This window comes from Syngnathus acus, chromosome 9 (genome assembly GCF_901709675.1).
Source record: "Syngnathus acus chromosome 9, fSynAcu1.2, whole genome shotgun sequence".
Classification (NCBI taxonomy): Eukaryota; Metazoa; Chordata; class Actinopteri; order Syngnathiformes; family Syngnathidae; genus Syngnathus; species Syngnathus acus.
The window spans coordinates 308,842-333,037 of record NC_051094.1 but is presented as its reverse complement, the minus strand read 5'-3'; the positions used below and the strand labels follow the sequence as shown (position 1 = coordinate 333,037).

Below are 24,196 nucleotides of genomic sequence, written 5' to 3'. Positions count from 1 at the left end.
CATTGCACGCAGCATTTCCGATCTTTGTTGTCGCGCCACCGCCGCCGCCGCACATGCGCACATGGTCGTAGCTGTGTCAACACAGCAGGTTAGCTAGCCTACGTCGGGCCGCTGCTGTCTTTGGGAGAATCCGAAAACTGACACTCAGACGGAGGACTGAGCACGCAACCGCCCCCGAGCAGACGCCCGGCCGGAGTCTCCGATGGATTTATCGCCCCTGCGGACTCTGACATCGTCGTCGTTGTTTACAATGGCCGCTTGTTGAGAATGGATGGTATTTGTCACGTCGCACCAAGGAACGCCCTGTCAGCAACGACGATTCTTGGCTCATTGACGTTGGAGGTTAGTGGGCTCGCCATTTCACTGGCTAGCATAGCGCGCTACAATGGCCAGCTAACCGGCCGGCTAGAAACAGATCGATCGTTGCAAGTCGTCGAATACCTATCACACGACTTCTACCGTGTGTGTGTGTGTGTGTGTGTGTGTGTGTGTTAAAGAAAGAAAGAAATTACAAATGAATTTGGCATTGTGTCTTCCAATTTGTGTGATGTTCACGTGAGTGGAAAATAACCCAAAGAAATGCGACTGGACTGTTACTTGAGCGTTACGTCGGTGCATCAGAGACTTATTCAATAAGGACCTAATTGATCTGGAATCGACGTATGTACATTCATTGTCATCTAAATGTTCCTTTTAATGCCGATTCAAACTCATTTTGACGTGTCTCAACTTGGCTGGCACTTTCTTATGTTATGCTTCTGACATTTCTGATTGTGTCATCGTTCTCGGCTACCGTGAAAGTTGCTTGATTTATTTCATGTTCATTCTTACTGCGTTGTAATCGGATATCTCTATCTCCGCTCCTATTCCTGTCCCCAGTGATCTACCCATGCAATGGCAGTCTTTAGCCACCAGGTGCTCTTTGCTGTTACGAGATCCAGGTAAGCGCTTTATTTTTCTTTTGTACGTATTTACTCTTATCGTATAATAGTCATTTACATAAGCATGAGCAACTCACTTGATGTTGCTTCTCTGCTAACATATCGGCACAGTGGACATTAACTATTGAAAGTCGCAGGTTTGAATTTTGCTTTTTTTGGGATATTTCCCCCCTCTGGTAATTAATTATTTGTTGGCGAGAATTATGTGAGAAAGAAAGAAAAAGAAAGAAAGGTGCTCTCACTCACTCACTCACTCACTCACTCACTCACTCACTCACTCACTCACTCACTCACTCACTCACTCACTCACTCACTCACTCACTCACTCACTCACTCACGTTAATCATTTCAGTACAGGATCCATGGAAGATGTTACATAAGTCTTCTGGCCAAACTACTACAATTCAGATTCAATTATCTCGGTCCCTCTATCAATGATATAACTGTAATCTCTATTGTCAACCACAGCGTCGTTAGAGTTTCTGTTCAAGAATTTGCATCAATTGGCCAGCACGTCACTTCTCATTTGATCGATGGTGTGAGTGTGAAGAGCAAATCCGGTGACTGTCAAAGACTGTGGCATAGCGTTGGAGTCATGGCGCAATGATCAATTTTGAGTAGCTGCACCCTGCCCTGCGGGTTTTGCCATTTTTCCATGTAACACGTTGCGTCCTCTGCTTGCAGGTGACATTTTCCAATGTGTCGTTTGTTTTTGTCTCAACTGCACTTTCTAACTCGTTGAAGGTTTCAACCTTTGCGTCGTGTCTGACCCCATTTTTTTTTTATTATTTTTTTTTATCGTTGCCCACAGGGGGTCGTATCTGTTGTCCCAGCGGCACGGCTGCTCTTCTCTGTCTTCGAGAGCTTACCTCCACGTAGGGGCTCCGCGCAACATCTCGTCATCGGCCTCCCCACTCAGGCACTCCCGCTACGGCCACCCTCGCTGTTACCGATCCCGCAACCTGGGCTGCGGCCAAAACTCTGCCCTACTGGCCCGAGCCCTGCACAGTTCTGTCGTTTGGCTCCAAGACAGTAAAAATGGGGAGACTAAAACCTCACCTTCTGCTCAAAGTCCGGCGTCGGACGAGAAAAAGGACACGGCTGTTGTCCAAGCGCAAACGCCCGTCGCTGCTGCTCCTGGACCCACGGCGCCGGCCGTGGCGAAGAAGGCTCTGCATCTCAGGATCGTCGACGAGCTGAAGCATTATTACAATGGCTTCCGGTTGCTCGGTATCGACACCACGGTCGCAGGAAGGATGGTGTGGAGTCTGCTGCACGGACACATCCTCACGCGTCGGGAAAGGAGAAGGGTGAGCGTTTACATTTTTGCACCATTAAAGGCAGCGGCACACAAATCACCTCAAGTTGAAGCCAGTCTGGAGCGTACAAACACTGGCTGAATTCTGAATGTCAAAATACAACAGCTTCATGGAAAGCGTGACACGTTGGCCAAGTCACTTTTAAGGCTAAGCGACCGTTGTGCGGCTGGAACTTTATGCTGTGGGATATCCTCACGCTTGACCTATGGCGTCATGAGAGCGCATTATGCACCAGTGCCGCGCTTGAACTATGTTTGGCACTTTGCAGAACTTGCGTACCAGTGTACCTGAAGATGGGAAAGACAAAATAGCACAATGTTTTCTTTTGGTGTCCTCAGCTGATGAGGACGTGCGCCGACCTCTTCCGTCTGGTGCCCTTCATGGTGTTCATCATCGTCCCCTTCATGGAGTTCCTCCTTCCCGTCTTCCTCAAGCTCTTCCCAGAAATGTTGCCCTCCACCTTTGAGACAGAGTCCAAAAAGGCATGTGGGCATGGACGCACGCACACACACACACACACACAGAGAGATTATGTAACTTCAGAAATAGCTGGCGGCATAAGTATGTCTGGCCCGCAAGGCAGCCGAGTGGTCTTATCAAAGCAATTTTCGTTGGAAGCCACGGCTCATACTTTGAATCAGTTCGTAGCGTCACCCCGACGACGGTCGTTATTGAGCGCGACTCAGATACGAGGCAGCGGCCTGCCTGGTAGGACATCATACGCAAAGTTTTGAAAACAGAGTTGGAAACGCTAATAGCAGCGTTTTAACTTGGCCGTGACTTTCAGGACGCTGGCGTCTGAGTTACGGTGGTTGACGGCATCTCAATGACTTTGGTTTCAATTTCCTTTTGTGCAGGAGGAGAAGCAAAAGAAGGGCCTTGCCGCAAAGCTGGAACTCGCCAAGTTTCTCCAAGAGACCATCGCTGAAATGGCTCGAAGGAACAAGGCCACGGCTCAGAGCGAGGATGAGACTCAGCGCTTCTCCACATATGTTCAGAAGGTACACGAGAGAGCAAACTTTGACTTTGCTCCGTCATTGGTTTGCGGCACTTTGAAGTCGTTAGTTATCGAAGCCATTTAGCGGTTTGCCACGGCGTGAACGTTTCTGTGTCCCAATCAGGTCCGGGGCACGGGCGAGCAGCCCACCACCAAGGACATTGTTCGCTTTTCAAAGCTGTTTGAGGACGAGCTGACGCTGGAGCACTTGGAGCGCCCCCAGCTGGTCGCTCTGTGCAAACTGCTGGAGCTGCAGCCCATCGGCACCAACAACTTGTTGCGCTTCCAGCTGATGTTGCAACTCAGGACCATCAAGTCAGACGATGAGGTGAGAGGAGGAGGAGGAGGAGCGAGAGAGAGAGTTGGGAGGAATGAGTGAGAGATGGGAGGAATGGCCGCGCCACTCCCTGACGAAACGTTGCGCTCTGCTTGCGCTCCTCCTACTTAACAGGCCTTTTCTTTTGGTACAGATGATTGCGGCCGAGGGCGTAGCGGCAATGAGCGTGTCAGAGCTCCAGGCGGCTTGTCGCAGCCGCGGGATGAGATCTCTGGGTCTTACCACGGATCAGCTCCGTCTGCAACTGCAGCAGGTAACCGATGCGATGATTTGATTGGATGGCCATACGGAGAGCCACTACAAACACCACCCTTGTGGCCCCCAGTGGCTGGACCTGCACCTGAATGAGGACGTTCCTCCGTCGCTGCTGCTGCTCTCCAGAGCCATGTACCTGACGGACATCAAACCCAAGGCCCCGGTCATCCCGCCTGTGCCGAAACTTGAGGTTTGCTCAATTCCTGATGGTCTGCAACTAGTTTGGGCGAAATGGCTAGTTAATGGTTTGGCATGACGAGAGACTACGGCGCAGCTTCCCAAAAAGGAAGTTAGGGTTAACAATTTGGCCGACCAGTTTACGAGTGGCTAGTCCAGTTCAACCGTGTAGCGTTGCGTGCGCTGGGCTTTATTTGAGGTCTGAAACACACCGATTAGAGCAGAGCAGAGGAGCGGTACGGCACGGCACGGCACGGCAGGGCAGGGAACCTTAAGTAGTTGCACTCGAGCCCGGCTATTTGGGACATTCCGTTCAAGACCTTTCCGAGCTAAACGTAAGCCACTGATGAATTTCACGGCTGCTATTTTTGCAGAAAAGCACTCCAGTGGAGACTAACGGAGCAAACGGGGCCTCGGTCGGCTCGGACCTGCTGTCGGACCCCGCCGCCGCCGCCGTCATCAAAGACAGGCCGGTCCGTACCTTCCGACGGCACGCCACGTTTTGCCATTTGAAATGACTTATGTTATAGGAAGTCAAGTCAAGTGAATCCATTTCTAAATGCTCGCTCGCTCGTTGCCACTCTGTCTTGTTGACGTGTCATTGTTATGTTGCAGGCTGAGGAGATAAGGAGCAAAACTCCTATTATGTCAGACAAACCTTTAACTGCTGCCGAAGTCCTTCAGGTGAGTGGAAAGATGGGATCAAATGTCTTGCCAAGTTACCATACAATTTGAACTCAAACTGGCTCACGATTCAGCCTCACCGTGAGCAAATAAATAGTCACTCATTTTGTTGAAAGGACAAAGCAGTAAAGCAGCTTTTCTATCCGTCCAATCAGTCCTTCCTGGCTTTGGCCTTTGACACGTACTATTCTGGAGCTGTTCATTTCAAAACCAAACGTGGAATTCTGACGTTGTTGGGAGACGAAACGTTGAGTGTACTGGTCTCTCAAAAGCACCAGCACCCATGTCAAATGGTTCCATTTAAACTTTGATCAGCGCAGTGCGCGAGATCTTAAAAGAGCGGCTATTCATAGAGCTATGGCCGTCACCCGCACCCGCTCGAAAGGTGAAGTCACTTTTAACTGCGATGCCATCAGAAACCACGAGAGCTGCGCTCTAAATCCTTTGATCCGTTAGCTTGTCTTTCGGTAATGTTTACGTCAAGGTAATGGAATGTCTGTTGATTACAATTTGGGGTTGTTACAGTAGCTGAGTTTTTTTTCCCCCCCCTCTCTCTCTCTCTCTCTCTCTCTCTCTCTCCCCCTCTGGCAGGCTAAAGCAGCAACCGAAGTGTCCCAGAAGAGTAAGATGAGCGCCAACGGTGTGTAAAGAGGAGCGCTCGCGTCTGGACTCAACAGGGGAAATGAATCTCGGCAGCCCAGAGCCATTGACAAGCTATCAATTTGTTTCCATCTTTCTTGCGCCTAATTGAGCCGAGGGAGGGTCGCTGCAGATGTTAACTGGCGCTCTGGATTCCAGATCTGCTTTCTTGCCCCCCCATAACTCCCCGTTGCCAGCTTTCACTTACTTGCAGTTGCAGGTTCTTGACCTCCAATTTGTGCCAGTGGCAACACTCTCCAAATTTCAGCCGGCGCAGCCTGGCTACTGCCTCAACGGGTGCCTCCCTCTTGTTGGATTCCTCCTCCTGTAAATTTGTAAATGTTGTGTATAATCGTCATTGGTGTCTTACGTTATCTCAGCAGCAGCTGCAGCTGCAGCAGCAGCAGCGTTGTACGGTTTGCTATGCAAACTCGAGACATGATCAAAGCTCCCATTGTATGCCCGTTGGTTGCTCCTGCTCAACACGAGACACAGAGATACTTAACACGTCCAGCTCATGTATTGATCTGCAGGTTCCATGGGTTGACAGGAACAGGTTCCACGGTGATGTATTTATCAAAAGAACTGTTGAGGGCGTTGGCTCCTTTCACGCAGACAAGACTGAGGCAAACTAATCTGCCTTACTTCATGTGATTATACCACAATGTAAAGTTTTGTTTAAAATGGAGAGGCTGAAGTGAATATATTTGATGTTATTCAGACAAAAAATCTATTTATAGATCTCAAAACTCCTAATATTAAAGCATTCTTTTTTTGAATGTGCTTTCCAACCATGTTCAAATGTCCCAATGCGTTGACCTTAAATCTAAAACCCTAATGTTAAGCAAAGTCCACTTCATAGTGTACTGTATTTATTTGATTTGATCAGGTTTCGTCACCCAAGTCGATATCATTGGATGGATTTTGTGTTTATCCATGGGCTGGTGCCGTACATGAATTGCATTGATTGTTGTTGTAACTGTCTTCAGAGCGCTCATTTGCACAAGAGCTATTGTTTGGCCATGTCATTCATGCAGTTCTTGAACCTCAGAAACAGTTCCCAAACATCTCACAAAGTCCCATCGTTTTATGTTAACTATTTTTACAATAGTTGAGTCGTATTTCTTTTCATAGTATAGTTAGTCCTCTGGGGAATGGAAAATCATCAGAAATTCATTTAAAAGGCACAAATGGCTTGTGATCAGAAAAAAAGGTCCTTAACCCTAGATGTAAACTTGATTGAGAGAATATATTGTTTGTTTATATTGCATATTTGGTCTCTGTCATTCTGAGTGGATGTGGATTTCAGAAAAAGTTTGATTTGCTGAACTAAGAGACTTGTCAAGTTGATACGATGCTCCAAGTTGATCTCTTCATTTTTTCCCCCCATTTAAACTTGTTAGTACTATGTACTGCTTGATTAAAGTATACGATTATGGTAACAGTTTGATGTTCATGTTATGTTTCATCTATTTGGTTTAACCGCATTTCGACCGCTCCTGCATTGGAAATAAACAAATGTACTCCGTCCTAGTTGTTGTTTTTTGCACAAATCCATGCTATAGATTCGTGCTTAAAGTTTTTGCGAAATGTGTAAATAACTATAGATGGTTCTTATGGCCGTTTAAAAAAAAGACAAATTCCTGTTTTATAATGTAAATATATAAATGTAATAAAAAGAAACTATGAAATACACTTAGCGTCATTTCCATACCGTACGTAAGCCTTAGGGATTTCAAACTTGTGGTCCCCAACCGCCACGGAGCGGTTACGTGTCAGAAATATTTTCGCGGACCGGCCTTTCTATACATTTAGATGAATAAATCAATCATACATTTATAATAAATACGATGATATCAAATGATACGACTGGCACAAAAACAAGTCGAAACGACATGCAAATAAAACTCACCATTCCGTTCCGAGCGCTGAGCAGCCTGAGCTCGTTTCTCAGAAACGTCATCGGAGACAATGACACCCCAAGTGGTTAAGGGTTGTCTTTGAATCCGGGTTGTCTTTGAATCCGGGTTGTCTTTGAATCCGGGTTGTCTTTCAATCCGGGTTGCTTGCTCTCCATGTGCCCAAGCACTTTGGAAGGCTTCATTGCCTGCCTCGTTAGCTAGCCTGTCGCCACATATTATATGCAGAGCGGGCGGGCTTGCTTGGCGCGTCAGAGTCACCTGTGGCGGCGATAAATCCATATTTGCAGTAGGACTCCGGAAATTAAATGCAGCTTTCCTTTTCTTAGACGTCGTAGCCTCTTCTCCTTCATTGGGCTTTCCCCCCCCCCAAACATCTCTATTTCTTGCTCATATTTGCATGCTTCGCGGGCTGGCCTGAGGTGACATGTCACGTGACCGAGACGAGCGTCTTGACCTGAATTAAGGTTAATTCAAGAGACACAGCTGCACCGACGGATGTCATTGGGAGAGAATCGCCACATTTTTCAAAATAAATTCTTACTCATTTTTGCTAGCTCGACTGGGGAAACATGTCACGTGACCGGGACGAGCGTCTTGACCTGAATTAATTGATCGTCAATAAAGAAATAAAAATGTTTGTTTTGTTTTTTCTGTGCGGCTTGGCGGCCCGGTACCAAGTGACCCGCGGACCGGGGCTCAAGAACACTGCTCTGGGAGAGGAAGCATTTCGGGAAACAGTTTGGATTTGGTTTGAATTTAATGACTGAAATGGAGCGCAAAGCCAAAGCCAAAGCTGGCAGGTCCGGCCGGGCGGGCCCGTCAACGGCACACTAAACAACGACAGGTCAAGTCCGACGCAAAAGAAAGAGTAAGGCTGCGATCTTCCAAAACAAACAATATCAACCACATTCTTGAGGAAAATTCAACCTGACATCACAACTGCAAAAAAAGCCAGACAGTCTATGAGTGACAAGCTTCTTTTTTTTTTTTCTTTTTTAACATCTAGCAACAACATAAATGGAGGGTGTGGACCCTCACAGTGCAGCTACCTACGGTATGTGTGGCTCCATGTTAACAAAAGTGTACCTTTGAGTCCGATAAATACACAATACGCTCTAAATTGAGGCCTTTAGCGTGATTGCATCCAGCTCTAGCATTTCATTCCGCTTGCTTCAAAAGGGTGAGCGAGGGCGGGCGGGTCTGCGTGTTTTGTTTATAAAATAGATGGACCGGCAGTCTCTTCAAATGAAACAATGATCCTAGAATATTTACACATCTACACACACAGAGCAAGCTGCTTGTTTGCAACTTTTAAAGCAGATGATGGGCAAACGATGGGGCTTGCGGGCGGGTATCAGTGCAAAGGACAAATCAAGTTTAAAACATCCAAATCAAATCTTAAAAACAAAAATACACGGCCAGGTAAAATTGAAGCTCGTTTCGCCATTGAGACATCCATATAAATAGAGATGAAGAAATCAGCACGCTCATATCAAACTGTTTCAGGACAGTAGCAAATGAATCGAAATCAACATCGCATGTTTTCACCGGCTAGACCGAGATCCAGTTGGCTTGCTGGTTTTGCCATTCCATTTGGCTTAAAAGTATCAACTGCTGACTCACCTTGCTAAAATGAACATTTTAAAAAAAGGGGGGGGGATGACATAGGAAAATAAAAACATCAAAAGGCCCAAGATGGCTTCAAGTCAAGGTGTCCCGGCTTTGGCTTGAAACGTCAGCCCGTTTGCCGTCTGCCAGGACACAAGTACTAGAACCTTCCTTCCTTCTGTGCGGCCGTTGCTCACTCCACCGGGCTCTTCCTGTGACTGGGGCGACCCAGATTGCGGGTAGCTAAACTACCTAAACCACAAGCAGACACAAACATTTTTAAAAGGTTTTACAATGTTCACGATTGGACGCGCATACCTGCTTGTGGACTTGGCATCACATGTTGAGGCCTTTTCTCCTCCTCCTCCTCTTTTAACAGTGAACTCTGGAATTTCAACACAAGTGTAAAAAGAGTGTCCAAAAAGGTTCCACATCTCATTCATTGACTTCCAATTCAATTCGTACTTGTTTCTCTCTGAAATTCCTCAAGAGGCCCGATGAGGAGGGAGGGAAGTTTTCCATTTTCATATTTCCTGCCCGACGAGATAGGAAAGGAAATGAAAATGGAATCCGTCCGTCAGTGGCATGAAGACGCAATTTGTTTTGAAGTGAACCTCTGTAGAGCTGACAGTCCTTCTTGATGTGAGCGCTGGAGCCACACAGGAAGCAGCAGCGCGGCTCGGGAGCGTCGCGCCACCGCCAGTGTTCGCTGTTGCGTCTGGACGCCGGGTCCTCGGCCGCGTCCGCTCGCTCAAGCGCGTTGTCGGGCCTTCTGTCCGAGTCGTGCCTGTGCCTGGACCTGCAAGGAAACACTGGCGTAGCGCTCCTTTGGGTTCCCAGCCTGCGCTGGCCGGCCGGCCGGCGGCGGCGACACTCACTTCCTGCGCATGGGGCAGTCTTTCATGAAGTGACCGATCTTGCCGCAGATACGGCAGCAACGGTCGTTGGGGGCCACTTCTCCTTCGGTCAGGACTTGAGGGTCGAAAAAGTACTCCTGGGGATCAGGCGGACAAATGGCGTGGCCAGACAGCAAATTCGAGTTAGCTTCACGTCTCTGCACTTGAAGCCAACAATATATTTTGGACGTAATGAATCACAAGTGACTTTGCCCAAAGCGAAAACCGTGACCAAAGTGGCCGGCCTCGATCTTCTGCGCAAGTCGTCGGCAGAGATGACGTTTTGATTTTGCTCTTTTGAGGAGGATGAATCAGAAACAGAAACACCAACCATCTGACGAGCGTACTCGGGCAGAAAGGCCTGGACAGGGGTGCCGAACACAGTTCTGCCATTGATGAAGGCCTTCATGATGAAATTGGTCACTGTATTGGTCAAAGTGAAAAAGACGACGTCAAGCGAGACCTATGGGAGCGACAACGTGAACAAAACATGAGAATGGAGCAAAAGGAGCTTTTACTTTTCCTGGACAGACCGGCACCCAGATTGTGATTGAGGTCAAACGGATCTGCGGTGCAAAAAACAACAACAGTTGACGGTCAACAAACGGCACCAAAGTCAACCTTTTGCCAACGCTTCCTTCCCAGCTGCTCTGCGGCACCTTCGATGACGATGTATTTGGACGTCCACTGCTTGTTGAAGGTGGTGAGCCGGGCTTTCTGCCGGGTGCACACCACGTGCTCTTTAAAATCAAAGTCCTCCGTGTAGAAGCGGAGGAGGCCCAGCCACAGTTGGCCCACAGTCTCGGTGTTCTTTCCGTACTGCGGCCAGCGACTAGGCTGCGGGTGGAGCAAGGGTGAGCAGTCAGCGGGGCGGGGCGGGGCGGGACGCGACGCAGACACGAGCCAGATACCACCGACCAGTGCTTTTAAATCATCAAAGAAATACACGTTCCAGCCGTCGGCCAACACCTCCGGCTTCTTGTCACCGTCGTAAAGCTGCAAAACACACAGAGGTGAGTGAAGTGGCTTTGATTTCTTTCTTTTCTTCCTGATTCATTTTGTTGCAAGGTACCTCCTGTAGCACGGGTATAAGAGGTGGTTCCCTCTGCTGAAGGAAGAAGAGAACCATGAGGGTGTAGGCGTAAGACGAGAGACTGCCTCGCGAAGCGTCGCCGATGTCGCAAATCTGGAATGGGAGCCCAATGACGAAGAAGCAGCAAACATTCAACCGCAGGCAGGCAGGCAGGCAGGCAGCCACGCAGGCAGGCAGCCACGCAGGCAGGCAGCCACGCAGGCATACGCACCTTGGCAAACACCTTCATGACGTAGCACAGGATCTTCACTCTCCTGTCGATGGCGGCGTATAACGCCAGCAGGCGCGTGTTGTGCAGAGCCTCGGGGTGAAAGCCAGCCTCAAATTGCGGGTCCTTTACACTTGAGTGGGAAACAAATTGCTGTGAACTTCCTACCAGTCTGTTGTAAAGGCTTATGTCTCCCTCCAAACCGGTGCGGACGTGGTAGAACTTCACAATGGGCACTTTGGCGGTGGTAATTGGCAGGATGTTCCTCAAATCTGAGGACAGACGAGATGATGATGTGGCACAAAAAAAGAACCCACCACAATGGATCCAATGCTCTTTACCTGGATGTTTCCTGAGGAGCTTTGCAAGACGCTCGATCACATTGATGCAGTCAACATCCTGAGGAGGAGCGTCTTTACTTTACGGTCAATATAGCACGGTCATTTTTCAAGTATAGCTTTTGGCGGGCGACACAATTCACGCTTTTGGTTGCTGCTTTTAATAGTTGGTGAGATGGGTGGGATATTTTTAGAATCAATGATTCTATCAACCACTGATGAATGGGATACAATTTGATTTGCACAAAGTGTATCCAGAAGACATTTTCCCCGATTAGACTGTTTTTGAATCAATGATTTTGTTGGCTTGGTATTATTTGGTGATTAAAAAACAACAGTTAAGCAATTTCACACAGGAAAGATTGATTACGATGATGATGATGAGAGTGGTCGGTCATTATAACGCTGAGGTGAAGTTGATACCATTTCATGGCTGACACTTTTCCAAGCACAGCATGTAAATATGACACGAAGATGACGTACGTCAATGTTGTCCTGGCCCTCTCGCACCATACAGATGTCCAGGTCACTCTGTCGGAAGCCAAAGCCATTTTTGGAAGAGCCAAACAGCTGCAGACGTGCACCTGTCCACAAAAGAAACAGTTGAAGTAGGATTCGAGTCAAGATTGAAACGCTGCTCACGGTTGACTTCACCAGGGAACTGTCGCCTGACAAAGATCTCCAGATCTTGCAGGATGCGCTCTCTGACGGCCACTTCCAAGTCATCCGGGGCAAAGTCCACTGGAAAGACAGCGGTTTCATCTCTCACCGGTCAAGTCGTCGATGACGAGCCGAGAGTGCGCGTGCGTGCGCGCGCGCTCGCTCACCAAAGCACTGCTCACACACGAGGTTCAGCACGCTGAGAAAGTCGGCCGTCATCGGGGGCAACGGCTGCAACTCCACCTTTTTGAAATCCTCTGGACAATCTTTCTTCAAGTGGCCGTCGCGCTTGCACAAGCTGCACACGACCATGTGTGTCTGAAAGCAATCATCATCATCGTCATCATCCTCATCATCCTCATCTTCATCATCATAACCCACCTTTCCTCTGGTGAAAGCATGCTTGCTGAATTGGTATGACTTTGTGCTCTGCGGGTGGACTTTATTTTCTGGGAGCTCATTTTCAACAGTGTCCCGTTGGCACGCAGGTGAGGCCGCCTCTGCAGGCGCCAGCTCTTCCTCCTCTGAAGCAGGCGTGTCCAAATCCGGAGGTTCCTCATCAGACAAAAGCTCCTCCCCCGAGATCTCGTCCACGGGGAAAATCTCCTCATCCTCCGTGGTGAAGCTGTCCAAGTGACGTCTGGCGCCGTGCGCCCGGGCGTCGTCGTCCTCTTCTTCCTCGGAGAAGCTGCTTTTGCCCAAGTCCGCCTTTTCCTTCTCCCCTTCTGAGTCGCTGCCTTCTTCAATTTCCTCCTCTTCCTCGACGATGCAGTCGGAATCTTCGGGGCCGTTTTGGGAGTCGATGCTCAGCTGAGTCAAGTCGGCGCCGCCGCCCGCCTTGCCCTCAGCTGCCGCTTTGCCATGGGCGCCCCCCGCCGTGTCGAGGGGCAGCGCAAAGTACTTGTAGGTTGTTTTGAGGCAATGGAGGATGTAGTCGTACATTTGCTGGCTGTTGACAGAGCGCGCCACGTTCCTCTTGACGGCAAACGGGTCTGGAAAAGGCAGGCGCAACCGAGTGTTTGGTACCGAGCGGTGCACGTCGGCAATCGTGCAAATCCTCTTTACCCTCCACGGCGATGCGTTTCTTGGGCCAGTCTTTCAACTCCCGAGAGAGGACGGCGCCGGTCCGTACGCCGATGACGTTGTCGGCCATGTTGAACTCCAGGGAATAGAAACGGAGCATTTCCAGCCAGAGCGCGCCCATCTCCGCAGGGGGGCCAGGGCTTTGGAAAACCAGCGGAACCTAAACAAATTCAGACGTGGAATTGTCATAAGTACTGTTCAAAAAAACAAAAGGCATCAATGACACCCAATGTCGACTGTGATTGAGCAATTGTCTGTTACCTTTCCCCTCACGCAAGAGCTCTCTGCTGGCTGCGGCGCGTCCTTGCTGGAACAGGTCCACTGCAAGTGTCCATCCTCCACACACACAAGGTTGAAGTCTGAAAGCTTGCTCAGCGAAAAGGTCTTGATCTGAAAAAGGAGAAAAAAGACGCACCGTCAGAATGGAGTGTGAAAATCGGACCGGACGGACTCAAAGTGAACCACAAACCGCTTGATTGAGATACGTTGGCAAGAGGGCTTCCTTGCGCTGTTGTAGAAAGAAGATGACCATGAGGGCAAAGACGTACGGGGGTAGCCCACCCTCCTCCGCGCGGTCAATTTGACAGATCTAAAACAAACACAACATTTAGCGCTCTCCTTTTGGGAAAAGGACCATTGGTGGAGAGCGTTCATCACCTTCGCCCAACGTCGCAGTCCAAGAACCAGCGGCGGGAGGAGCTGCTCCCGCTTGGCGAGGGAAGCCAGATAAGCCGTGGTTTGGAACGCATTTTCATTCCCGGCGCTCACTTTGCACAGAAGACCACTGTGAAGAGAAGGGGGAAAAACAGTCCAATGTCATTGTTGAGTTTACGGCAAAGTCAACTCCATGCTTCGTTGCCCTTGAACAGCTGGCAGTGCTAAACACGCACGCAGGCACGCAGGCACGCAGGCAGGCACGCAGGCACGCAGGCACGCAGGCAGGCACGCAGGCACGCACGCAGGCACGCAGGCAGCCACGCAGGCAGGCAGGCACGCAGGCAGGCACGCAGGCAGCCACGCAGGCAGGCAGCCACGCAGGCAGCCACGCAGGCAGCCACGCAGGCAGGCAGCCACGCAGGCAGCCACGCAGGCACGCACCTCTTCTTTTCTTTGCACATCACCACGGGCACACGAGCATGAAAGTCAGCTTCCAGATCAACAAAAAGAGCTGAGGACAGAAAAAGAAAGAGCGTCACTTGCGTAACATTTGTGTTGTGCTCAATAGAATCGAATAGATTGTACATGTGTGACAATGACAATAAAGACAAAGGACAAGGTGACTCACGGCTCCCGGCCAGGCACTCCTTGACCGACAACAGGACATCTGGCTGATGCATCTGTGAAGACATTCCATTTCAAAGCCGTCATATGAAAAGACAGCGCACAAGCCACATTCAACAAGTATCGGCGTGCCCGGCGGGGCTACTCACGTGAGGCGGATACCGGATGTCCACGTTGACATCGGAATCCTTGAATCCAAACTTGGTGCAGGATGATCCGTACAAGCGAAGCCTGATCTCTACCCATTGGCCAGACAAGGAAGTGCGTCGGTAACCAATCCCGGTCGGCGGTACGTTTGCGCTCGATAAGCACTCACCGGGCAGGACGGAAAGGAGAAGATCTTGCATGAGGGACACGACACCACGCCTCGTCTCCACATCGCCGTCATCCATTCCGTGCTGGCTGACCGCAGCCTCTAAGGCGGCGGTCAACGCGCCAACGTGCTCGGGGCCAGGCGGCAGGATCTCGGTCAGCATGGTGTGCTCTTTCTTCTCCTACGGACAAAAACATCACACGTGGGCATCGGGTTTTGTCGCGCGTGGCCGGCCGGTCGGTCGGCTATTCTCCCTCACCCTGAGCCTCCGCTTGTGCCGCTTGTCTCGGACGTGCCGGTTAGCATCAGACAGCGAGTCCAGAAGGACGTCGCAGAGGGTGCAGGTGTAAAGTGCGTTAGGCTTGCTGTTGGACTTCTGTTTCATAGAAAAAGGTGGACATGTTGGATGTGCAAAACAAGAATTTACAGGATAACCCAAAAGGATTGGTACATAATCAGTCATTTCCATGAACAAGCAAATATCCCACGTCACAATCGATATGTCCTCACTTGCCTGATGCTTTACATTTGATTTTTATGTTAATTAACCAATTATGTAAATATAATGGATGGATGGATGGATGGATCAAATCTATTTTAGTTGTAAAATATTGTCGCAACTAAAATAGGTTTGAGAACATTATGCACAACTAACGTGATTATAATGAAAAAAGATTTCTTTCAATAGCAAATTGGAAATCTTTGTGCAGTACTTTAAAAGAAAAAAACATTCAGTCAAACTGTGCGCACGTACCTTCTTGTGAATGCCATCTTTACCGAGACGCATTTCAGCTTGCCGCAGCGCTTGCAGATCTTTGGCTGAGAGTGACGACTCTTCGCTCGCGAGGTCCTGGTCCTCTTCAGCAAAATTTCTGCGCTTGTGTCTCGGTCGACGTCTTCTTCCTTTTAGAACAAAACAAAACAACGTTTGCCAGATGAGAAAGGGACTGGCAGCGCATTGACTTTTTCAGGGAAGGAAATGTTCAAATTGCCCGTTAGCACAGCCTTGGTCTCGAAATAAAATGTCCAGACTTCCTCATTTGATTGTGCAGGTGCCACAGAGCAAGGTCATCCAAAACATGCATTTTGCCTGAAATCCCACCTGCATTTCCTCCGTCAGAGGTATCCCTCCTCCACGTGTCCCTGTCCTCATATGGACCTCCATCACGGACACTCTTCCCCCACTGTTGTTGCATATGCTCTCTCCAGGTCTCTTCTCGAGTCCCGCCACTGTTTTCCGGACTCCAGAACCGATGTAGATCATCCCTCTGCAAGGGGCTGTGGCCGCCTCGGAAGGCTCCGGGGGAATAAGCCAAGGGGCCGAGTCCCCCCCTATTGGGGCTGGACCAGTACGGCCCTCCCTGGTTCTTCTTGCCTTGCACTCCTCCATCCATTCTGAAGGGCTGTCCTCGATTGTGCTCCTGGTTCCTCCGGCCATCTGAAGCTGCTCCCCAGCCACCTGGCCTTGCCCAGTTGTGCCTGTCCGAGTTCTCCATCATGTGCTAAAAGCTAAAACTATAAAGCAATGAAAGGTTCAGTCAACACATTAATCATAATTCCCTTGTGTGCCAGTATGTTGACCATGAGCGATTTCAACCAAAAGTAGGACCCTGAAGAAGTTTCACTCTCTCTCACGAGTCAAATGTCACAGTGTGACTCTGGATCTGTAATTGTTCTGGGAGAAGTGGTTATCTGACGGAAGCAGAGAGAGTGGTGCCAATGTTTTTGCCTTCCATTGTTATTTGAGAGTGTTATTTGTTTTGTTTTGTTTCTTTTGGATGTTCGAAATAAAGATATCAATCAATCAATCAATTTACATCTCTCGAGTGATGAAACATGTGGTTTAGCATTGAGAAGCAGCCAGCAAGCCAGCCAGCCAGCCAGCCAGTCAGCCAGCCAGCCAGCCCCTAACGACCATGTCGTCAACAAGTTTCAATCCCCCGATTCAAGCTATGCAGCGTGCCGTAGTCAAGATACCGGCCGGGTCTTGTAAACGTTGTCATTTGAATCTTTAGCACCGAGCGCTTGATGGTGAGAGAAGCCAAATGCAGCCCCAACTAAGAGTCCAAACTCTCCTTCTTACGAGATTGTTATGTCATGGCGTTAGGGTGGACTAGCATGCTAACGTGTGCGCACTAGTTCGGCTTCTGACTTTCGCTTCTTCTTCTTCCACGAGTTGAAGGAGGATCATATTCCCATTGAACGTGCACGGAAACAAACGAATAACACAAATGTAGGGGACCGTTAGATCAACAATCACGGTGAAGGCCGTTGTTAGCCGTGTAGCATCCTAAGCTAAGCTACCTATTGCTAACACCTTAGCAAGTGATGCTAGCTTTGCTTTGCCTTGTTTTTCTAACAATTCAGCTCGTAAGTAGGCCAACGACAATACGCCAGTACTTGGTAGATATAAAGGTCACGTCCGTACCTTTAAAATGTGGATAGAGGACATACTTGAAGCCTGTTTGTGGGCCGGACTTTTTTTTCTCTTTTTTTTCCAAAGCCGCGCTAGCATTGAGTTTTGAAAGTGCACGGCTTGACTGGGGACAGGGCAGGACAGACAGACAGACAGACAGGCAGGCAGGCAGGCAGCCACGCAAGCAGCCAGGCAGTGTTCTGTTCACGTTCCGCCCACCACAGCAAAAAGCAACGCACGACTGTTTCGTTTCATCGCGACATTAAACAAACAAACACACACACACATGAATAAATATCGCTAAAATTGAAAAGCAAACTAAATCTGCCACCTTCTTAAATGCCATCCTTTATTGATATTTGTGTTATTTTTGTTTGGATTCTTCCGATGTAATATAACGTTATTATTTTTGGAACCCCTCGAGTTGGTAAGCCTTGTTTGAGTTGACATACGGTGCCCATGAGCTAATTCCGAGTTCAATTGTTTTGGTCCTATTCTCATCGCCATGGTAACGAGGTGAGTGAAGCGGGGAAGACCCCGGGAAACGGGCGGGCGACTCCCTCTTCACCTTGCACTGGCTTGCTCCATCCTCGTCTGGGCTAGAGTCAAGATGGTGCTCGTGAAGCGGGGCGACGGCGGCGGCGGAGGTTCCACACGGGTCCGGGTCGAGCGCTACCGAAAGCAGAAACTTGTGTCCAGATTGAGTGACTCCGGTTTCGAGGAGGATTTGGCAGGTTCCCCCACTCCTCATACAGCTTCGTCACCTCTGCGTGTGGACGAACCGGAGGGGGAAGCGTCCAACTGGTACCTCCAGTACGGTGATGTCGGCTACAGGATCCAGAAGGAGAGGGAGGCTCTGTTTTATCCGTGCAATAGTCTTGCTCTCCAGCCACAAGTAGGTTCCCATTCAGAGGAGGACCAATGTTGTCCTTCAAATAGGACACCACATTTGTGTCAAAAGTAGTACCGCCGATTCAACTCCTTCGCCTGTGGAAAAGTAACCAAAATGGATCTCAAATGATTCTTTCCCCATTCAAATGGATGGAAATCGCATCAATCCATGCACGCACTCCCCCGAATTAACACATTTGTTATGAGGGGAAAAATAGCACATATTGTACTTTAGACTCGACTCGTTTTAGAGTAAAAACGATCATTCAAGTTTCGCTGTTCTCGCCTTGGCCACCAGGAGGCAAACACAAACCAATTTCCATCCATATTTCTACTGTACTCCTAAATCACTTGGCAAGATGCAGAAATATGAGTTATTTTTCAAAAATAAATGTTGAGTATTGTCACCTGTCCACGTTTTGTGCGCATTTGGATTTGTGGGGTTTGTTCCTGGATTGTTTTTCATTTCATGGGGGAAGTCATATATGTCGAGTAATGATGCACATACTGTCTGCTTGCTTCTACCTAGAGTAAAGCCTGATTCTGTAAATCCATCGGTTTGATTTACAGGTGACAGCCGAGGCGCGCTGCAAGCTGGTCAGCTGGCTAATCCCACTGCACAAGCACTTCCGCCTATCCTTCGAGTGCTGCTGCCTGACTGTAAACATCATGGACAGGTTCTTGGCGTGCACGCCGGTGGCCGACGACTGCTTTCAGCTTCTGGGTGTCACGGCGCTGCTCCTTGCCAGCAAAAAGGTAGTCTCCGTTCAGAAGATGGAAAGTCAGAGGCATCTGGCCGCCGCCGCACGCCGACTCTAAATGACTTACAATATGGCTGAATGGCATCCGTCCGTCCGTCCGTCCGTCCATCCATCCATCCCAGGTGGAGGTGTGCTCCCCTAGCATCAGTCACCTCCTGTCCCTGTGCTGCAACACCTTCACCAGGGAGCAGCTCTGCAACCTGGAGTGTCTCATCCTCCTGCGCCTCCACTTCCGCCTGGGCGCGCCCACCCTGGCCTTCTTCTTGGACTACCACGGCAATCGCACGGAGGCCGCCAACGGGCCTCGGAAGCGTTGCCGCAGCCTGGCCCAAAAGGTGTGTGAGCTGAGCCTGGCCGATTACGCCTTCAATAAATACGTTCCGTCTGTGACCGCCGGCTGCGCGCTGAGCCTGGCACGCGAGTTACTCCAGGCTGATCACGTCAGCTGCCATCCAGAGGGTGAATTACACCACTGCGTGATGGAGGAACCGCGAGGCAAAGCAGAAAGCACTTTGGCCCGGGAGTGCAGAGACAATCTGAGGCTGCTGCTTGCGCTTAACAAGGAGTCGCTGAGTGGAGATGAATACGTTTAAACAGCAGCACATGGTCTGGAAATTCTGGCCATAGCCATCCATACACACTAGTCAGTCACGCAATCGATTTGGTGTTCGACCACAAGCAAGCCAACATTTCACACTGACTACATTTGTCAGCGCATTGAGACCATTGTTATGATTCTTTTTTCACTATTGATTCTTTTTCCTGGCATTTTCTTTGGTGACGTGGTTGCCGTGAGATCTTTCTAATGTAAACAAATGTGCCTTGGCTCACACATGCTCTTTTTGAAATGTCAGTGTTGTCCAAATGTTTTGATTGGAGTGATTGTTTCTAATACTAGGTGGGGGTGGCCGCAATGAAGGAGCAGACTAAAGTACTCGGCAAAACGTTCTTTGTGAAATACATTTCGGAATAAAATGCTTTGTCTGAATAAATGAGTCATTTCAACAGTCTATTTCTGCATGGGATTATGATATGACCCACAATTTGATGAAATGAAAAAAACCATGAGGCTTTCTGAAACTGGAACATCGTTTTCCATTAAAGCTCATCATCGTTTGACTGAAATGATGATTGCAGTCCTAAACATGGTTGTTGTATTCTTCCACTCCACTTTATCTGGCTAATCCATTACGCGTGGCAGCTCGACCTGCTGACCACACAGGTGCATTCAGCGTGAAGGGCCCACTGGACTTCTCCTCTTGTTTGTTTGTTTGCTAGCTTAAGCAATTGCTTGCTGGTGGAAAGGCATCTATCTGTCACGGCCGTGTTTGCCCAACTGTCGCTTTTAATGGCCCTTTTCCCTTTCCACATCTCCTGGCCTTGAACTCCTCTCTAGACGCGTACAAAATACGCACCGGACAGAAGTGCAGCTCCATACAAACATCTCGGATGATAAATTGGTCGTTTTTACGCACGGAATATCAGGGCTGTCAAAAGGGCCGTAAACGCACGCAAGTCTTTGTGCATTCCCAACGCCCTGCTTGATACTTGACGGCGTGCGCCACAGGCGTTGCGTTTGCCACGAAGTGGAGCTGAGCTGAGCTAAACTGAGCTGAGCTGAGTTGAGCTAAACTGAGCTGAGTTGAGCTGAGCTGAGCTAAACTGAGCTGAGCTGAGCTGAGCTGACTCAACCGCTGCGGAGGCGCCGCGCGCGCGCGCGCGCCCGCGCCCTTTACGCGCGCGTCTACTTTCCACTCCAGCCCTAAAAAAAACGTTTGTCCCTTCCCTTCCATCTTAATCTCCGAGGACGCCTTCAGTCCCTGGAGACGAGCCTAATACGCACATCTGATTGGGCCGGAACGTGAATCCGCGCCACGAACCGGGAGAACGTGGCCTTAAATGAGCCCGGGATGGTGCCAACCGAGGTGGAGGGATGAAGATGCACGGCGAGAGAAACGTCTTTGGGGTCTTGTGTCACAGGGCAGGAGGGAGAGTCCCACGCCGTGTCGACAGGGCATGGAACACCGTGCCTAATCATGTCGATTCAAAGTCGACATCTTGCAAGTCGGCGCAGGATCAAGTGCCCAGAAGCAGCAGTCCAGTCTCTGTTTATGTGGAGCTGCCCAGCAGCATCCAACAAGGTTTGCGCATCTTGCCAGGCACCTTCCTGCCCCGAGCCCGCCCGCATCCAAGCAATGAATGACTCGTGGTTCCTCCTGCGCTCTCGTTTCAGCTTTTCCAACGATTGCATGGGATGATTTGGAAGACTGCGCCAGGAAAAACGAGAGCGATTCACTCGGCTCGCAGGTAAGGAAATGTCGTTTGTTTCCAACCAAGCACTTGTCTTCTCTCGCTGCATGCTTAATGGCACCTTTTATGCATACAAGAGGAAAAACAAATAAGGTGGCAGATATGCAGTTGCGCATCACTCAAAGTCGGTTAATGTTTGACAAGGTGCATGCGCTGGAATCCTCCACAAATAGCATCCATCGTAAGTCAGGCGACCAAAAACGCGAGCTACTTTTACCCTGCTGCCCTGAACGCATCACGCTCATTCTCCGAGTCATGATTGCCAGTGTTTCCGTCAAAGCACAATGCCCTGCCGGGTGGGACTTTCAGGTAGATGTGACCGAGCTCTTTGTACGTCTTCTCAATGGGCACATTTTAAACACGCCTTTTCGTCATCTCAACAGGTCAATGGATCTGATGCGGATGAGCAAAACTGTGGGGAATTTGCTCTGGATTTTACAGCAGGTAAGGCAATTCTGCAAGAATTGCATGTGAATGTAGCCAGAATTGGCTTGTTGTTGTTGTTGTTGTTGTTGTTTCTGGGATAACATGACTGTTGTTCTGTCCGATTCTCCAGCCGCTCTGGAGAGCAGCCTGTCCCCTGCTGAGCTGGTCCCCTTTCAGGGATGCGTCATCCCCCCGCTCACCCCTCAGCATGTCTCCTCTCCGGAAAACGACGACGTCGTCCTGCTTCCCAATCCTTCCTGCGCACATGACCAGGATGGGGAACTTTGGACAGGCTTCAGCTCATGTCAAGCCAGGACGGGACATGCCGTGGAGGCCAATCTCCAGGTCGGTCTTTATCCATGTGGCCCAATCCATCAAATCAGGGCTTGTGATATTCATGGGAATCACTTAAATGCTTCTCAGAGCAGACATTTGGACAAATCCATTGAAGCCACAAAAGTTGCATTAGCATGGGTCTAAGGTGGATTCTGCTTGGTTACGTTTTCTAGGACTGTCTGATCGATGATCACATTGTGCCTTCTAGCAGGTGCATGAGACTTTGCAGCACACAAGTGAGCCATCTGAGGAGGGAAGCCTTCACCTGAGGCAGCTTGCGTGCCGAGCAAAGCTCCTGGCATCCGTGCTGGAGGTGAGGGAGAATTGGTTGATGGAAAACGCATTTACACTGATTGATGGCAGGGAGCTAGCTACGCTCCAAAAAGGGAAAATGTCCAAATGTCCTCTTTGCATGTGTCCTCTTGGAGAAATTAATGGCAGACAGAAAGGTAGATACCAGCCAAGCGGCGAGGCCTTATGGCGCTAAATCCAGCAGTCCCTGCAAGAGGCAGCGACTGGACGACGGCTGCCAGTCACCCGACTCGGTGGAGGAGATCTTGAGAGACGTGGGCACGCGCTGCCACGCCGTGCTGTGCGCCGAAGCGCCGCGACGGGACACGGACGCTATCCCCGTGTACGGGTCATTCTCGGGCCTGCAGACCTCCATATGCAAAGACAGCAGCAGCAGCAGCAGCAGCGAAGCGGACACGTGGTCTTTTCGCACCACCGTCAAAGAGCACGGCACCATAAGGACACGCGTGTTCCCTCACGGCCGAGCCTTCACCTCGGGCACCCGACACGGAGGATACCGCTTCCGCTGGGTTCCCGACAACAACTGAGAGTGTGGGTGGGCTGATACTGTTAATGCCTAACTTGTAATCTGCGGCGATATCGGCAAATGATTACATGATGTCTTCCTCCCTCCCTCCCTCAGGTAGCTTGTAAGCTCATGGGTCAGAGGACACAAAACTGCCTGCCTGCCTGCCTGCCTGCCTGCCTGCCTGCCTGAGTATTTGTTAGCATTACGCTGCTGTTTACATGCCTCCAATTGTAATGTTCTCGGGCCAAACGCTGTCATTTGGTCAACATTTACTTGTCTTTTTTGACCTCCTTTTCCGGTTCAGAGAATCCACTCGAACAACCGCCCGCCCGCCCAATGGCATTTTATTGTGAAACGAAGGACTTAGGAAAGGTAAATAAATGATTTGTGTGCTAACTTTGCTTGTTTGAGCAGCCAAACAAATGTAACCCGCTGACCTCTGAGGAGCACGGACGGGCTTCCTTTCCTTTTGTCTCTCAGTCGCAGCGCTGCGTCATGATGCGCATTGCGCTCAACATCCTTCTTTAGATCCTTGTTTTTCACATTTGAACTTTGTACACAAACAACATAAGCCGCTGTGCTACAGGTGTCAAACTCAAGACCAGCGGGCCACATGCGGCCCTGCCAAGTATTGGATGTGACCCGGAAAAACACAAATGGTGGAGCAACAAATGCAGACAGATAATATCACCCTATATTCTGTCGATATAAATGACTCATACTTGCACCTTATGAGTGAGCCAAGGTGTACACACTGGTGGGAGCAGCTCAACATCCATTAAATTGAAGCAAGAAACGTGGCAAAATCTGCTCATTTTTTTACAATCTATTGAATAGTCATGAGTGTCGTTTTTTTTCTACCCGTTACTGCTGTGCTCGCCCAAAAAGAAATAAAAAACGAGTGATTTTGCACATTCACTGTTTGTTCCCTTACTCTACCCAATTAAAAGAGTTCATTGTTCCGCCATCAAGACTGATGAACGTGTGTAAATAATGTGACCTTTGGCCCTCTCCCGCTGATGGCATTTACAGTGGTGTCAACCTGAGTCGATCATGTCGGACCTCTAGTCAGGCACCTGTTTAAACGTCCCCAAAGTGAGTGCGCTTGCTTTGGGTCAGCCAAGACACACTTGACAAAAGCCTTGCGCGGCCAGCCTCAATGAGGAGGTGACCGTTTTTCACCATGGGGTATGAAAAATGGATTTAGTCCACGTTGGAATTTGGCTTGTAACATAACAAAAGGTGGCTAAAGTGAAGCACTGTGCCAAAAGATGAGGTACACGTGCATATTCTCAAGGTCTCCAAAACATAATGGGTATGAAAAATTCCACTCTTATTAAACCAAAAAAAATAATAAAAAATGCTTAACAGCTCATGTTTCTAATTGTGCCCTTGACTTAAGCGGCATGAATCAAAAGTGAGCACGAAAGTCGTGTTTAATATCGCAGCTTGTACAGTGAGACGCTTCGTGCATCTTGTATCGGA

General features: G+C 49.4%; 4 protein-coding genes across 7 annotated transcripts; 3 read left to right on the top strand and 1 right to left on the bottom strand.

The window, feature by feature from the left end:
* Window positions 1–32: 32 nt before the first annotated feature.
* letm2 (leucine zipper-EF-hand containing transmembrane protein 2) lies at window positions 33–5,857 on the top strand. Of its 2 annotated transcripts, XR_005098679.1 has the most exons (12): window positions 33–342; window positions 880–941; window positions 1,753–2,251; window positions 2,599–2,742; window positions 3,118–3,261; window positions 3,382–3,585; window positions 3,728–3,847; window positions 3,920–4,039; window positions 4,401–4,499; window positions 4,642–4,710; window positions 5,302–5,715; window positions 5,761–5,857. XR_005098679.1 is itself a non-coding variant. In XM_037257979.1 (11 exons), exons 2-11 carry the CDS (start codon window positions 895–897, stop codon window positions 5,356–5,358), a joined length of 1,503 nt encoding a protein of 500 aa, XP_037113874.1. In that variant the 5' UTR covers window positions 33–342; window positions 880–894; the 3' UTR covers window positions 5,359–5,857. The 2 variants fall into 2 exon arrangements, 1 of the variants encoding a protein (XP_037113874.1); XM_037257979.1 differs by having other exon boundaries at window positions 5,302–5,857.
* A 2,152-nt stretch (window positions 5,858–8,009) lies between these two features.
* On the bottom strand, window positions 8,010–17,306 carry tut7 (terminal uridylyl transferase 7). Of its 3 annotated transcripts, none has more exons than XM_037257919.1 (29): window positions 17,180–17,306; window positions 15,854–16,266; window positions 15,506–15,654; window positions 15,011–15,127; window positions 14,755–14,932; window positions 14,588–14,676; window positions 14,443–14,494; window positions 14,256–14,325; window positions 13,815–13,941; window positions 13,627–13,746; window positions 13,419–13,547; window positions 13,140–13,317; window positions 12,456–13,066; window positions 12,242–12,392; window positions 12,069–12,155; window positions 11,898–11,998; window positions 11,418–11,475; window positions 11,245–11,348; window positions 11,080–11,169; window positions 10,848–10,961; window positions 10,694–10,771; window positions 10,435–10,612; window positions 10,294–10,341; window positions 10,107–10,198; window positions 9,758–9,873; window positions 9,494–9,678; window positions 9,345–9,412; window positions 9,198–9,264; window positions 8,010–9,131 (listed from the first exon to the last, which is right to left on the bottom strand). In XM_037257919.1, the coding sequence occupies exons 2-29, from the start codon at window positions 16,248–16,250 to the stop codon at window positions 9,073–9,075; spliced, it is 3,813 nt and encodes a 1,270-aa protein (XP_037113814.1). In that variant the 5' UTR covers window positions 16,251–16,266; window positions 17,180–17,306; the 3' UTR covers window positions 8,010–9,072. The 3 variants fall into 3 exon arrangements, with proteins under 3 accessions (XP_037113814.1, XP_037113817.1, XP_037113816.1); XM_037257922.1 differs by having other exon boundaries at window positions 10,848–10,883; XM_037257921.1 differs by lacking the exon at window positions 17,180–17,306 and having other exon boundaries at window positions 15,854–16,482.
* On the top strand, window positions 17,289–19,580 carry LOC119126697 (cyclin-O protein B). The gene is made up of 3 exons (XM_037258024.1): window positions 17,289–18,062; window positions 18,629–18,814; window positions 18,942–19,580. The coding sequence occupies exons 1-3, from the start codon at window positions 17,778–17,780 to the stop codon at window positions 19,410–19,412; spliced, it is 942 nt and encodes a 313-aa protein (XP_037113919.1). The 5' UTR covers window positions 17,289–17,777; the 3' UTR covers window positions 19,413–19,580.
* Window positions 19,581–21,657: 2,077 nt separating this feature from the next.
* LOC119127409 (multicilin) lies at window positions 21,658–22,893 on the top strand. The gene is made up of 3 exons (XM_037259343.1): window positions 21,658–21,900; window positions 22,100–22,204; window positions 22,320–22,893. Exons 1-3 carry the CDS (start codon window positions 21,658–21,660, stop codon window positions 22,728–22,730), a joined length of 759 nt encoding a protein of 252 aa, XP_037115238.1. The 3' UTR covers window positions 22,731–22,893.
* The last annotated feature ends 1,303 nt before the right edge of the window (window positions 22,894–24,196 follow it).